We start from the raw sequence: 16,750 nt of genomic DNA, 5'->3' as shown, positions 1-16,750 counted from the left end.
TGACAGTTTCTCTAATTTTTTGTCCCCATTTCAAATTTAGGATCAACCTGAAAAAAACCTAAATATGCTCCCCTAAACCAACAACAGAGTATGTTCTGCTTAGAGTTAGCCTTCTTCAGCTTCCCCGTCCCAAAAGCCTCCAGTTAGGGCCTACCTGAAGCCTTCCTTTTTTTTCTGCCGCAAAGCTTTCTTACTTAGTTGCTTGCCTTCCAGTCCCTGCCAAAAGCAAGTGAGGGTGGCTGTAGCAAGCTCTGAAGTAATAGCCTTTACTTGTTCTCATTTGTATGGTCCTTGTTTATTTCCATAAGGGGAAGCAAAACTCTTCAATCTTTAATTGTGGGCTGCGCAAAGTGACTTCCATTCTAAGAGGACAGTATTTGGGGATGGAGGTGGGCGGGAGGGAGACTCACTTTACAGTGTAGAACTTGACAAACACTACCTCAGCCAGCTGATCAAGGTCAACATCAACACTGATAAGTCAAACTGATAGTATGTACCCTTGATATGTATAAAAATGGCACTATACGTCTGTGGTCTTCCTCCCCAAAACCCATAATACCAGAAAGATCATGAGAAAAATACCAAAAAATTTCAACTAATGGATAGTCTACAAAACACCTAACCAGTACCCTCAAAACTGTCAAGGTCATCGAAAACAATAAAAGTATGAAAAATTGTCACAGCCAAGAGGAGTCTAAAGAGACAGGACTGCCAAATGTAGTAAGTATGGTATTCTGAATGGGATCCTGGACCATAAAAGGACATTTGGTAAAAACTAAGGAAATGTGAATAAACTCTGCACTTCAGTTAATAAGGATATATCAAGATTGTTCATTAATTGCTACAAATGTACCACACTAATGTACATTAACAATAGAAACTGGGTGTGAGGTATATAGGAAGTCTCTACACAAAGTAATTTTTCTTGTAAATCTAAAAGTGTTCCATAAAATACAGTTTATATAGTTTATACTAAAAAGAGAAAGGAAAAGCAATATGAATACTTATGGCAAAATGTTCCTATCCTTTTCCATACAGGTAAAATGCATCAGAATCAGAACTTTTTCAATTTTTTTAATTCTTCACAATGAACTCCAATTTAACCTCAACAGATTCTCACTCTTCCTTTTTCATCCTTCAGCCACATTTGCAGTGTCCTGAAGGCACCAAGTTCTGAAGGCACTTTGTTAATGCAGTTCCATTAGCCTCAGGGATTCCTAGAGCAAGGTCTAACTCAGTAACTTCCACCATGAATTTAAAGCTTTCTCATCCCTTGGTGTTTGGTATTGATTTGCTCCTTTGGGCTCTGCACATTTTACTTTGGATTACAGTTGATTGTATGCCTGTTTCTCTTTCCCTCTCTGCACCAAGGACCTTGAAGACAGGAACCATGTCTTATTCACATTTCTATTCTCCACACCTACCCCACTCTTCAATCTTCTTGTTGGCTAGTCAATGACAAAAAGAGATTCCTATAAAGCTAAGTATTAATGGAATTCACATATCAAGAGCATATTTTGAGTGAAATATAATATTTTATTGAGATAAATGCAACAAAGTAATGTAATCCACCAATAAGGTACTGTCTTAATGTCTAAATGTTTTTATATCTCCTTTTGTTTTTGCAGGTATTCTAAACATAAGAATATACATTAAAAAGGCATTTATGTTCTACTTCTAAGTCATGTTTATTCCTAGAGAGTAAGCTAGACATGAAACAATGGGTGGTCATAATGTTCAAGACACAGTAGGGAAAAGCCCATCTGATACCCTCACTGTTACACAACTCTGTTTCCCTGGTTAGTCCCAGTCTGCTAATCACTACACATACTAGTATCATTTAAGTTTTCCCTTTAGACTGGGCCATAATAAATCTCTGTTCTCTCTTAACAGTTTCGATGCAAGCTTTGAATTTAGATCCCCTCCCACTTAAACAGTAACATGTTGTTTGCCTTATATTTTTTAAGTATCTTACTTGTTTTCTCCATCACATATATTCCCATGGTTAAAACTAAAAGTGCTCATTTTAAGATTCACAGTTCTTTTAACTGTCTTTTAAAATCCAGCAGAAATAGTTACAGTATTTTCTGTAGCTAAGCAAAAAACAAAAACAAAAACAAAAAAAACCCAAAATACACAACCTGTAAAAACTGAACATTTTTATGAATACTTCTATAACCAAAACTAATATCTGTATATCTTTGTTGAAACTTAATTGTCAGTGCTTCTGTACTTCCCTCTAAGAATTTAATTGTTCCAATAATGTAAAGAAAGAAAAAGTTTATTTTTAGGATAATGCCTTTCTCCAACAAATTAGATTTTCTATAAAATTGTATATATTACATTTTCACAGTTTTACTGAGTGATAATGATGATGCATATATAACTTTTGGCTTAGATAAAAAATAATTGAGAAGCAAGTTTCTAATATTTAAATATTATAATTTAGCTTCTTGCACTTCATCTCTCAAATGTAAGGGTGCAGTTTAAAATATTCTCTTTGTTAGCAGAGCCAAATAAGCTAAGAAAAACTTTCTCTAAACCACAATCTCAAGTATTCTATTTAAGCCTGAACTGAGAAAAGTATAATTTATTTTTGTTTTATTTTTTCTTTGTCTTGTTTTATTTTAAATAAAAGATACCAATGACAGAGGATGGGAATTGCCCACCAGCACAAACCAGATCACACCAGTTCTTAGTATGTGCCATTATAGGAATATAAATGTATATCCTGGAAAGGACACCAATGGAGTCAAGTGAATATAATAAACACCCCAAGAGCATCATTTTATTAGTTCTATTAGTAATGCTCAATAAACAGTACCTAGCAAATAAAGGAAAAGATCAATTTGGTAGAAAAGTAAATTTCATTCTCTCATTCTCTTAAAGAGACTACAAACTGGAAAAGCTTAACAGAGAGAACTATACTCTACCTATTGCAAAACAAATAACAATTTACAATGGTATTACAACAGACTTCTTAACAAAACAAAAAATCCTCTAACTGTAGATCACACATAAATCTAGACCCAAACTGCTTATAGAGCTACTTCTTTTTTTAAGACTTTTATGCCTCGGAGTGTTTCAAATGTTTGTGTTATTTTAAATTGTTAAGCGTTTTATACAAAAAAATAACAAATAGTGCTTGCTCACTGACCTAAGAGATCCTTTAAAGCCCTCTACAGTTTTCTCAAATGTTCAAAAAGGTTGACCTTAACCAACATCCTTTGTTAGATCTGTTAAGTCAATTTACGAAACAAAGTTAGGGTACTCCATAAAGTATGCCCATAGCTAGCACACTTTCAGTTTCCTAAAATTCAGAGAAAAAAATTCTTTCTCAGATAAATGTTGCCTTATTTTGCTGAGAAATTTAGTAGCGGGAATTTAACAGTGATTCCTCTGACCACAGCCACAGCTAATATGAAACACTGCTGGGGCTAATGGAGCCTGTCAGTTTCTTATTTTAGCACAATAGGTACTGCAGGAATGTCCGCTATATTTGAATGACTGGTAACAGTAACACAGGAGCAACTAAGCTACTCCACTGTAACATCAAAAAATAATTTCATTACATATTCTCTCTCTTCTGGGAAAGTAAAAACCTTTTATAGATATCTTTACAATGACATCTCAAATACAATGAGGATGCTAGAAGATATTGCTTCATATTTACAACAAACAGATGTTCAGTCCTGTGTAGTTAAAAACAACCCAATAGGGGCGCCTGGGTGCTCAGTCAGTTGAGCGTCCAACTTCGGCTCAGGTCATGATCTCGCAGTCTCTGAGTTCGAGCCCTGCGTCGGGCTCTGTGCTGACAGCTCAGAGCCTGGAGCCTGCTTCAGATTCTGTGTCTCCCTCTCTCTCTCTGCCCCTCCCCTGCTCATGCTCTGTTTCTCTCTTTGTCAAAAATAAATAAACACCAAAAAAATTTTAAAAAAAAACAACAATAAACCATTACCCTGCTTAGTGCAATTCTTAGACATTCTTTACAGGAATAAATGACCAGGATAAATGAGATCCCATTATATATTTTAACCTGCCATTTCCCTGTGAGAGACAAAGCCTATAGAATACAAACTTCTAGAGAAACAACCTACTACAATGCCTTGGATTTAAATAGTTTAAAGTCTACAAAGCATTTTCTCATTCAATTAATTTATCATCTCATATGAAGTTGCACTCCAGTCAAGGAACCAATTCCATCACAAGACTGGTAAACCAAAGGCGAATAATCTCAGCCATAGAGACTCATGCCATGATCTCAGCCATGACCCATATTCATACAATGCCCAGACTACTAGAGTCTATTTAGCAAGTACAAATACTCCTTAAGTTGTACTACTTGTCCAGTTCTACACTTGCTGTCAATCCCATTCCAGCCCCATGTCCAGTCACTGAGCATCATCTGACTAGTCACGTTTACACCAGACTATTTCTCCTTCTCCGTAGTGTTTTCCAGCTCTGAATTTGCCCATTAGTTCCACCTAGGGCAAACACCTCCTCTGATTCACAAGAACACTCTTTTTTCCTCCCTTGTCTTTGAGCTTTTGCCCCAGTTATCTCAGCAGAATCCCCTATCTCTCTGAGTTTCAGTTATGAGCTAAATAATAAACCCAGCCTTGAATGGTGAGTGTCAGCAACAGCCCTCTGAACCAAGGGAAAGAAAAACCTTATGTGGTGAAGTGAAATAAGAAAAGTACCACCACTGCCATTAATCTTGGGAAGCCTTAAAAATACTCATGCATTCACCTTTTCACATATTATCACTGAGTGATGACCATGTGATGGAAATACAAAGATGAAAAAGTCATAACCCCTGCTCTCAGAAGAACCCAGTAAAGGTTAATTCCTCATCCCTTCCTAGTTCACATCAATAGATTCACATTCAATCCTATTTTTAAGATGTGACTTTACCATGCATGGCCCTTGCTCATAAGGAGCAAAATATACCTGGAAGCATTAGTGAACCTGGCAATATATTAGAGGACGATAATTGTTCAGCACAGAAAACAAGTGCAGAAACTGGGAGGAATATAACTGACATGAGATCATAGATCCAAATAATAACTGACAGGAATAATACTTCAATCTACAGGCACCTGCCTCTCCTCTCCAAATGAATGAGTAAACAAACCAGTGGATGAATGAATTAACTAATGAATAAACACAGTCAGAGTCCACAAAATGGACTAACAACCAGGTATACAACATATGGTTGCTAATATTATTTATGCTCAGGGCTCAGTGCTAAAGGTTATCTCATTTAGAGTTCAAAATAAATCTAAGAAATAGAGATTATCCTCCTCATCTTGTAAATGAGAAGAGTCTTAATTTGACCAATGATACCCAGCAGATGGCAAACTGGGATTTGAACTCAAATCTTCTAAATTCAATGCTCCTTTCATCTCATCATAGCTGGCATTTCTTTCTTTCATCAGATAGTACTTTACAGAGAAAAAAATATTACAATGAAATTGGCAATAAAGCACATTTCTTAAATGCTAAAACTATTTTCATTCTGGCTTCTCATATAAACTTAGAAATGCTTCTATAGTTAGTGGGAAGAATATGCAAATACATGAATTAAAACTTGTGCTTAAGTATTTCTAATCACTTCAAATTCTGCTTCTGTGTGTTTCATAATGCCTGACAATAATGCTATGAAAGCCTTCCCAACCAAATCTTTCTTCTTTTACCCTGCCCTTCCCTATATATAAGAACTTTTTCCATGTTAGTAGAATCCCAAGCTCCTTCCTTACAGATAATATGAGGTACCTAACTCTGCAAATCCCATGTTTGAAGTTTCAGGTCATATTAGGCAAACTGGCTCCCAATGCGATCAATTTTTTTACTCTTAATATTCTTTATATTAAACTTACTTTACAATATGGACCAAAAGGATAGCTTTCCTTATAGTCTACCCCTAAAGAATGGATCAAAACATATAAATATTTTGGAACATCAGTCAAAATTTCAGGGTAGACTTTATCACTTAGAGTCAGTAAACACAATTCTCAATCTCATAAGAAATGACTAAATGATAATCTTATGATTATTATTCTAAATTCTTCATCAGATATATTGTTTATATCTGTTTTGAGCAATTCTTTAGCTGTCATTTCTTTCTGGAATTTCTTTTGAGAAGAATTCTCCCGTTTCATCATTTTGTCTAGTTTTCCGTCCCTTATGTGTTTTCATAGCTTGTTATGTGTCCTGCACCTGCAAGCACTACTATATTAAAGAAGGGTCATACACTGTCCAGGGCCTGGCCCTTCAGGAGGTGTTTTTTGGAGTGTGTTACATGCTTTCTGTTGTTGTGACTCTGGTTGCTTTATCTCCCTACTCGTAGTGGTGGTTTGGACCCTCCACCAGGTGTGCTTTGATTTGTTCGTTGAAGTAACTCAGGAAAAAATGAAATAAAATTTAAAAAAAGAAAGAAATGAATACTGACAGATTTGAAAGCCATTCCCAAAAAACAGTGCTACTGCTGAGTCACCACAACCAAATGACATAGTTTTCCATTCAACAAAACATACTAAGCCCTAGGCCCTAAACAGTCACTGTTCAAGATCCTGGGGATAGGCAGTAAGACAAAATAAGACCCTTACTCCCATGGTGTTTACAGTCACTTGCGGGACAACAATGAGAAGGCAAAAAAAAAAGAATACAAAGGACGGGGCACCTGGGTGGCTCAGTTGGTTAAGCAACTGACTCCGGCTCAGGTCATGATCTCACGGTTCATGGGTTTGAGCCCCGCGTCAGGCTCTGTACTGACAGGTCGGAGCCTGGAGCCTGCTTCGGATTCTGTGTCTCCTTCTCTCTCTGTTCCTCCCCTGCTTCTTCTCTGTCTCTCAAAATAAATAAACGTTTAAAAAAAAAAGAAAAAAGAATACAAAGGACCAGAGAACATCACCAGAAACATCAACTCTACAGGTAACTCAATGGCACTAAATTCGTATCTTTCAATAATCACTCTGAATGTGAATGGACTAAATGCTCCAATCAAAAGATACCGGGTATCAGAATGGATAAAAAACAAGATCCATCTATTTGCTGCCTTTTAGAGACTAATTTTAGATACTAGCAAACTGAATTCAACAGTACCTTAAAAGAATTATTCACTATGATCAAGTGGGATTTATTTCTGGGCTGCAGGGATTGTTCAACATTTGCAAATCAATCAATGTGATACACCACATTAATAAAGGAAAGGATAATCATATGATCCTTTCAATAGATGCAGAAAAAACATTTAACAAAATACTCCATACTTTCTTGATAAAAACCCTCAAGAAAGTATGGATAGAAGGAATATACCTCAATATCATAAAAGCCATGTAGGAAAGGCCCACAGCTAACATCATCCTCAATGGGGAAAAACTGAAAGCTTTCCCCCTAAGGTCAGGAACACAACAGGGATGTCCAGTCTCACCACTGTTGTTCAATATAGTACTAGGAAGTCCTAGCCTCAGCAATCAGACAACAGAAAGAAATAGACATGATATTCTACATGGAAAACCTGAAAGACTCCACCAAAATACTGCTAGAACTGATATGTGAATACAGCAAAGGTGCAGGATATAAAATCAACGTACAGAAATCAATTGCATTTCTATACACAAATAATGAAAGAGCAGAAAGAGAAATCAAGGAACTGATCCCACTTACAACTGCACCAAAAACCATAAGATACCTAATAATAAACCTAAGCAAAAAGGTAAAAGATCTGTATGCTGAAAACTACAGAAAGCTTATGAAAGAAACTGAAGAAGACACAAAGAAATGGAAAAATATTCCATGCCCATGGATTGGAAGAACAAATATTGTTAACATGTCTATATTATCCAAAGCAACCTACACATTCAATGCAATCCCTATCAAAATAACACCAACATTCTTCACAGAGCTAGAATAAACAATCCTAAAAATGGAACCAGAAAAGACCCTGAATAGCCAAAGTAACACTGAACAAGAAAACCAAAGCTGGAAGCATCACAATTCCAGACTTTAAACTGTATTACAAAGCCGTAATCACCAAGACAGTATGGTACTGGCACAAAAACAGATACATAGATCAATGGAACAGAATACAGAACCCAGAAATGGACCCACAAATGCATGGCCAACTAATCTTCAACAAAGCAGGAAAAGAGTACCCAATGGAAAAAAGACAGTTTTTTTCGGCAAATGGTGCTGAGAAAACTGGACAACGACATGCAGAAGAATGAACCTGGACCACTTTCTTACATCATACACAAAAAGAAACCCAAAATGGATGAAAGACATAAATGTGAGACAGGAAACCATCAAAATCCTACAGGAGAAAACAGGAAACAACCTCTTTGACCTCAGCCACAGCAACTTCTTACTAGACATGTCTCTGGAGGCAAGAAAAATAAAAACAAAAATGAACTATTGGGACTTCATCAAGACAAAAAGCTCCTGCACAGCAAAGAAAACAATCAACAAAACTAAAAGGCAACTGATGGAATGTGAGAAGATATTTGCAAACGACATATTAGATAAAGGGTTAGTATCCAAAATCTATAAAGAACTTATCAAATTCAACACCCAAAAAAACAATAATCCAGTGAATAAATGGGCAAAAAACATGAATAGGGACTTTTCCAAAGAAGAGATCCAGATGGCTAACAGACACATGAAAAGATGTTCAACATCACTCACCATCAGGGAAATACAAATCAAAACCACAATGAGATACCACCTCACACTTGTCAGAATGGCTAACATTAACAACTTAGGAAACAACAGATGTTGGCAAGGATGCAGAGAAAGGGGAACCCTTTTGCACTGTTGGTGGGAAAGCAAACCGGTACAGCCACTCTGGAAAACAGTATGGAGGTTCCTCGAAAAGTTAAAAAATAGAACTACCCTATGACCCAGCAATTGCACTACTAGGTATTTATCCAAAGGATACAAAAATGCTGATTCAAAGGGGCACATGCCCCTCAATGTTTATAGCAAAGCTAATCAATAATAACCAAATTACAGAATGAGCCCTAATGTCCATTGACTGATGAATGGATAAAGAAGATGTGGTATATATATGCAGAATACTACCCAGCAATCAAAAACAATGAAATCTTGCCATTTGCAACAACATGGATGGAACTAGAGTGTATTATGTTAAGTGAAATAAGTCAGTCAGAGGAAAATAAATATATGATTTCACTCATGTGTAATTTAAGAAACACAACAGATGAACTTAGGGGAAGGGAATAAAAAATAGGATAAAAATGGAGGCAAACCATAAGAGACTCTTAAATACAGAGAACAGAGGGTTGATGGAAGGGAGGTGGTGGCGGGGGGGATGAGCATTAAGGAGGGCATTTATTGGGATGAGCACTGGGTGTTACATGTAAGTGATGAATCACTGGGTTCTACTCTTGAAACCAATACTACACTGTATGTTAACTAACTTGAATTTAAATAATTTTTTAAAAGAATGCATAAATAAACAGATAAGAACTATAGCGAACAGTGCTAACTGCTATGCAGAGAATTCAAATACAGTGATATGACAGTAACTGGATGGTCATTTTAGATTGGGTCATCAGGAAAACCTCTCAAAAGAAGTGAATTTTAGCAGAGATGTGAATAGTTAAGACTATTGTACAAAAATCAAGTAGGAAAGCATTCTGGGGGGGAGGGCACAGCTAGTGCAAAAGCCATAAGGCAGGAATAAGCAAGTATGCTGAAGAATAAAGAAAAAAAATCACAACATGTCTTAGAAGGGAGTGATCTCAAGAAAGAGTGGTAGAAGTTCAGAAAGGAAGAGTAGGAACGGGTCAGATCATCCAACTTTGTAAGCCGGCAGAATATATTTGGACTTTACTTTCAGTGAGATGGAAAGCCTTTGAAGGAAGCTGCATAGTATCTGAAGTTGTATACAGCAGGATTTAGAGTTCAAACCAGAAAAAATATATTCACTAAATATATATGTTCACATATATTAAGTCCATGTATTTGCTTGTTTCTACACTCTACACTCAATGAAATTTATCCCAAGACACTGCAAAAGAATCCTAGAGCTAGAAAGAATCTTAAAGAATATAAAACTATCACTTAAAGAATATAAAAACATTTGTTCAACCAATGGCTCGGTTGCTTAAGCATCCGAATCTTGATTTCAGCTCAGGTCATGATGTCACAATTTGTGAGATCAAGCCCTGAGTCAGGCTCTGCACCGACAGTGTGAGCCTGCTTGGGATTCTCTCTCTCTCCCTCTTTCTGCCCCTTACCCCCTCTCTCTCTGTCTCAAAATAAATAAAAAACATTTTAAAAAATCTTTTTTTTTTTTAATGTTTTTATTTATTTTTGAGACAGAGAGAGACCGAGCATGAGCAGGGGAGGGGCAGAGAGAGGGGGAGACACAGAATCTGAAGCGGGCTCCAGGCTCCGAGCCGTCAGCACAGAGCCAGACGCGGGGCTCGAACTCAAGAAGTGTGAGATCATGACCTGAGCTGAAGTCAGACGCCCAACCGACTGAGCCACCCAGGCGCCCCTAAAAAATCTTTTTAAAATAAGTATCATTTATATTTCTTCATTAATGGCTGAGAGAAATGTCTCCAAAATAAGTAAGGACAACTAAAATGTCTGGGATATATCCTAAACTCAAAGCTGACATTAATTAGAAAATTATCCTTTCATGTGTTCATGAACTGGACCACCATGAATCACACACATATGACCAATCACAGAATTTAAGTTTTTGTGTCAACCTCTGACCTGGATCTGAAGCTAAAAATTTAAGTAAGGCACATACCCACTAACGTGTTTAATCAATTTAATCATTCCAATCCCAACCCACTGGGTACACCACAACCTGGAAATTCATTCATCCAATGAATGGTAAGGAACTACTCCTATGTGCAAGAAATTATACTGGAAAACAAAGAATTAGAATCCCAAAACAATAATTCATGCAAGGTAAAATCTGCCAACATGCCTCTCAGATAACAGCACTTCAGCTGAAAGGATCATCTGGCAGCAGGCAAGCTGGTCCTGAAGGATGAGTAGGATTTACAGATGAGGAGAACATTTTAGACAACAGGCACAGTAGGGGTAAAAGACCTACATTAACTGCAAGCAGCCTTTGAGACCAGAAATCTAGAGTATTAATTACATTTAGAGCAACTATTTCCAATATGAAAATACTCAAAACTGAGTTATACCTACATGATATTTATGTTTCATCTCAGCTCAGTAATACAAGAGTTTTGCATCTGTATTTACCACCTTAATTAACACCAAAAAAAAAAAAAAGTGTTATAATATAAACAAACTTAAGCCTAGGTCAGACTATTACATTTGTTTTCTAAAAGGAATTAAATAGGATTTCAAAAGCCTTTGAAAATTTGCTTTTCAGGAAACATAAAAAGAAATGGAAAATCACGTATGCTGCCTGGTGCAAAACTTGCAAAGGTGCCCTTTTTAAGAAACGATGTTAACATGCAAAGTGTTTTAAATTCAGCATCCAAAATTTCAGAACACAGAGTAGATGAGAAAGTGCTATCAACATTGCAGTATAAAGTTGTGCTACTTTTTAAAGACTAATCTATTCCACTGTTTCTCTTGAACAATACCCTACATGACTGCTCCTATCAACAATTAATTTTCTGCCCTTTTGGAAAAACCATTATGTTAATATATTAATTCACCTGAAAACTGACAAGCAATAACATAATTTGGAGTTTTTAAAAATCATGTTAAAAGTTCATTCTATTTTCAGTAAATCATAGGAAACTGTTTTAACATTCTCCTAGCCAACTCAAGGGCAGAGCATCAAAAAAAATCAATTATCAAAGCTAACCAATGTGTGCTATTTCTAATATGTTTGTATTCTCCCTTATCTTTCTTAAAATTCATTTTTCATTGCAAGATCTCATTGCCAATGTGATGTTTTCCCTATGTGGAATTCTCTGAACTTTATCCTTAAATGGCACAGGTAGGCTCAATGCAGTGAAGGTCAAGTAAACCCACATGGTAGTAGTAAGGAAGTAGAACAATGGAACTCGGGCACACCATAAAAAGAACCTTAAAGGTATTTTTACTTGGAAAACCATACATGATAGAAGAGCAACAAAGGTATCAGTGTTCATTAAAGTCTTTTTCTTTCATTGTTTTAAATTCCACATGATTCACAGCTGAATCTGACCTTGGAAGGACTACTTTCTGCATCCCCAACTCAGAACCACAGAATTCTCTTCATGCTCCAAAGTTCAGTCCAAGAAAAGCTCCCACTGCCTTGCCATGCTTCACTTTGCATTACGGAAAGTTTTTCCCATGTGGGAAACTGCTAATTTTGCCTGAGTTTTACAAACTTGTAGATCTTCCCCATGATAGCACCTGTCACAATGTCCTATGCACTGGAGGCATTCAAGAAATTTTTTTAAAGAGCAAATCAGACAAAGCACATTTATCAAAAAACAGATCAAATGAGGTCAGAAATATTAAAGTTGTCATTGGTAATCAATCTATTAAGAACATGCCAAGCAGATATCCAAAACAACTCCGGAACATTTTTACCAGATTCCACAAAGTACAGAGTTGGGGCTGTGTCATGGAAGCCCTGGGCTCCTGGCTGCCTCACCAGTCTGCCCAACTGGGATGATGTCTTCACCATCCCTGAGGAAGGAAGCCTGTGCTACCCACAGCTCCCTAAAGGCAGCTCTAGCCTCAGTGGCAACCGCAGGGATACTCGCCTTCACCGCCACAGGAAGAGCAAGCACCAGGACTTAGGAACAGAAAAATGAGTCCCATTAGAATCCACTAGCTCTCCCTGCAAGGACAATGTCCCCATTTTCCTCATCTTCTCACAAAAATAGCAGAGAGGTAGTTGTCTCTATATGCTTCTCCTTTTACCTTCCTTTATGACTAAAATGTGCATAAAACCACACTGAAAACAGAAGTCCAGCATCACTACAGAAAACAGCCTCAGGCTCCCTCCATCATATATCTGATGAGATCCAGCCCTGAAGGCCTGTACGTCTTCACATTTTCTATCGCTTACAAGCCCAAAAGAGCAACAACCCTTTACAAATTACCAAAGGTATTTGTAGACATGCCAGATTTACAGTTGCTGGGAGAAGATCTAACTACAGTATTTTCTCCCTTAAAAACTACATCGTTTCCCAATAGGTATTCTGCTTCTTGCCTGTTCTGCACAGAGGATTGATAAATGGCACTTATGGGCACATGCACACAAATACACACACGGATGATTATTTAATCTACTTTTTAAAAAATGTGGTATGCAAATGTGTGTTCCAAAACACAAATCTTAAAGTTGTATTAAATAGGAAATGTTCACATTTTTTTAAATCCTGCAATAAATTTCTGGGAAGACAAAAAATCAAATTTATCAAGAAATACAGGATTTCCTTACCACATATATTCAAATAACTTCTCAAAATTACAGGGCTTTGGGACTAGAGGTATCCTGGAGATATATTCGCCTAAAACAAGGAAGATGTATTGTGACAATCAGCAACTCTAAATGAAAAATAGCCAGAAAGCCATGGTCTTTGAGATGACTAAATCCAAAGGCTGAGCAAAAGTTATTAAAAACGGCAGGATGATTCTAGGGTGCAGGATCCTGTCTCCCAGGGTCACTATGAAACAAATGTAAGTATGAACATGAGTTCATGTTACAGTTATCAAAGTGCCTGAGGTTTAGAATTTAAAAGCACAAGTATCTAACAAAATGAGTAGATTATCTCAAACGTTCTAAAAACTGTTTCAGTGCAGTTAACAACACACAGGAAAATGCATTACCAGACCTGGACTCCAACAGTATGTAAATATATCCATTACATACATATTCTGGGCTGTAAGGATTCTCCAAAGTACTGTGAAACGAAACTAAACCAAACTAACTAAATAATAAAAACCTATCTATCTTTAGTCCCACAACTATTTCCAGACTTCGAAAAGGACCGTAACCCTTCCTTCAAAATATATTTTGTGTTTCTGAATTGTCCCTGGAGTGTTTCTGTCGGTGTGGATTTTCTTTGTGGCTGTTTTTTAAGGATTCAGTCGGCTGGCTGCCAATTTATTAAGGTCCTGTTCTAATCACCTTCACTTACGACCGTGGGTATGAGACATGCGGGACTCACTTCCTTAGCATGCGGAGCTGGATCAAAGATTCGGGACAGGCTAGTTACCAGAGCCTAAGGCAGGCGGGGAGAGGGTACAGAGAAGGGTAGAGAGCACTTAAAACCATCACGAATTCGATTTCCCGTCTCTCCTTGTCCCTCTGACATTCCGTTTGTTAACCCGACACGTCATCCATACCCCTAACAAGGTATCCCTCTCCCCTTCTAAGTCACAGCGACCCCGCCCCGCCCCTCAACGCCGGGGGCTCAAATTCGGACCCCCAAGGGCGCAGCCCGGACAGTCGAGCCCCCGGGTCCCGGCTCGGCTCCTGCTGAGGGCCTTCAGAGCTGGGCACCCCCGGCAGCACCCCCACGGAGGCGCCCTCCGCCGGCCGAGTGCCGGCGCCTGGGGAGAGACGCCCGGCGCGACTACACTTCGGGTGTTCGGCACCCTCGGCAGAGAGAGGCAGTGAGGAAAGGCACGGTCTAACTCCGAGGGGAACCTCGGGGTCCGCGCGCAGACACCCGAGGGGGCGTCCGCGGGAACGCCCTCGCTCCCGACTCCCATCCTCTCTGTCGCCTGCAGACGAGCACCCGGCAGGGCGGCCGGATCAGGTCGCGGTGCCGACGCCGCCTGCCGGGCCCGCCTCGCGGCGTGTGCGCGGCGCGGCTCCACCTCCGCGGGGCCGGAAAGGCCGCCGGCCGCCCCCTCACGCTCCTCGGACCCCGCCGCCGGGCCCGGCCACCTGAGGCGCCGCGTCCTCGGCGGGTGGCCGCGGGCGTCCGGTGCGCGGGCCCCGGCGCGTCCCCGAGCGCGCGCCCGGCCTCCCGCCCCCGCCAGCCGCGGCCCCGCGCGAGTTGCACTAACTTTCCGGGGCGGGGGAGGGGCGAGCGCCGCGGGCCCGACTGCCCCGGCCTTACCTGTGCTCAAGTTGTCGTTGATTTTCAAGGGCACACGCAGGATGTAGACCAGGAAGAGCACGATGAAGAACCACACGGTCCAGAGATAAGTCCAAGACCAAACTATGCAGGACTTGAGCTGCTCCAGAAAGCCCGTGCCCGCTTCAGCCATTTTTCAGCGCTGCTCTCTGCTGCCGCGGCTCTCGGTGTCTGCCGGGATGATTCACCGGCCCGGAGGCGCCGCTCGCGCCGCCGCCGCTGCCGCCGCCGCCGCCGCCGTGGCCCGGCGCCCCCGGAGCCCGCCCGCCGCCCGGGACGCGGGCGCGGCGGGAAATCGCGCGGGCCACGGACGCGCCTACCTTTCCTTTTCCAGCCTTATTGCTAACTCTCTGAAGGCCCCTACATGTGGCTTTCGTGGAGGGATCACGTGGCCCCTGCCCCCTCACGTTCTGATGCCATTTATATTTATTGTGCTAATATTTAGAAAGACAGGCCAACTGGGGCGCGGAGGGGAACTCTTAATAATGATAACTCACATATGTTGAGGGTTTACTATATGACAGGCACTGTTCCAAGCTCTGTAGGATCTCATTTAACCCCTTCAACAGTCCCCATTCTGTAGACAGGGAAACCGAGGCACAAAGCGATCTAGTAGTTTACCCTAAACTCGAGCCAAAATTAAGTTGCAGTGTGATGAATGCCACACATCGACCCATAGAGGTCTTAAACTCTACACTCCACTCCTTGTTTTCAAAATTCAGACTCAGAGGGATGAATAAACTCAGGGCAGTTGGGAAAAGATAGATGTGCTCCCGTCACTGGTTAGTAGGCTGGAAAATAAATCACGCTGTTAAGCAAGATTTCCGTTGCACACGCTATTTACCTTTGTTTTGTCTTCCTTGGAGCAGCACAGGGGTTTTCCAAAGAAATCTTAACAAGAAGAATGTTTATCCTCTAATTGGGGGGGGGGGGGGGGGGGAGGTTCACAGTTCAAACAACTCTCAGCCTGTTTTTAATATAAACAATTTTCTGGGATAATTTTGGCTTGTTCTAAATGGGCTAGTTTGAGTAAGATTATTATAAATGTTTTTGTCTGGACTGAATAAAATGTTGCCTTTACCAAATGAAAGTTGAAAGTCTATTTCTGTCCATAAATAATTTCAGTTTCTGTGCATTAGATAGTAATAGAGTAATTGCAGGTTATCCAATCTACAGCCAAGACATGTTTAGAATTCTGAGTATTCAGCAGAATATTTTATGATAAATTTTGCTTTGCCTAGTTGTAGTTTTCTCTATAATAAAACAAGCTTCTTTAACTTCTTGCATACAGGATGTATTTATGGCATAATACATAATAGAACTACTCTCACATTTTCACTAATTCCAGTAGAAATAAGCAACATGAGTACATGAACCACCTATTTTATGTTATGAGAAGTAACCACCAGATTCTCTACAGAATTGCCTACTTGCTTTAAATGAGCGTCCTGGGGCCTTGCTTTTTGCTGTCAGTGAACCTCAAGGAAAGGATATAAATATGACTCAGATGAGCCACAGTTTTCTGATGAGCCACAGTTTTCTGATTATCTACTAGGCCCTCCTGAAGGATCAGCCTGTCTTATTCATTATTGCCTCTCCCTAGTGTTCAGCCAGGAATGGGGGTTGGAGTTGGAGACATGTCTTTGTGCTTGGACACAAGAGTAAGACAGCACGATCCCTTGGGAAGTGTGGCT

The 16,750-nt window shown here is 39.7% G+C and overlaps 1 protein-coding gene across 4 annotated transcripts in view; it reads right to left on the bottom strand.

Annotated features, from left to right (window-relative positions):
* The window catches only part of ST7 (suppression of tumorigenicity 7), a 249,460-nt gene extending 234,044 nt beyond the window's left edge, over positions 1–15,416 (bottom strand). For 2 of the 4 annotated variants that reach the window (XM_053896838.1, XM_053896839.1), the window contains exon 1: positions 15,039–15,416. In XM_053896838.1, coding sequence (XP_053752813.1) covers positions 15,039–15,189 — 151 coding nt within the window. In that variant the 5' untranslated portion in view covers positions 15,190–15,416. The remainder of the gene's footprint in view (positions 1–15,038) is intronic. The other 2 variants (XM_019418043.2, XM_019418044.2) reach the window with 1 other exon arrangement.
* Between the last annotated feature and the right edge of the window lie 1,334 nt (positions 15,417–16,750).

Source organism: Panthera pardus, unplaced genomic scaffold (genome assembly GCF_024362965.1).
Source record: "Panthera pardus isolate Hobbes unplaced genomic scaffold, ASM2436296v1 HiC_scaffold_8, whole genome shotgun sequence".
NCBI lineage: Eukaryota > Metazoa > Chordata > Mammalia > Carnivora > Felidae > Panthera > Panthera pardus.
The sequence above is the reverse complement of the archived record's forward strand: the minus strand, read 5'-3'. Positions and strand labels throughout refer to the sequence as shown.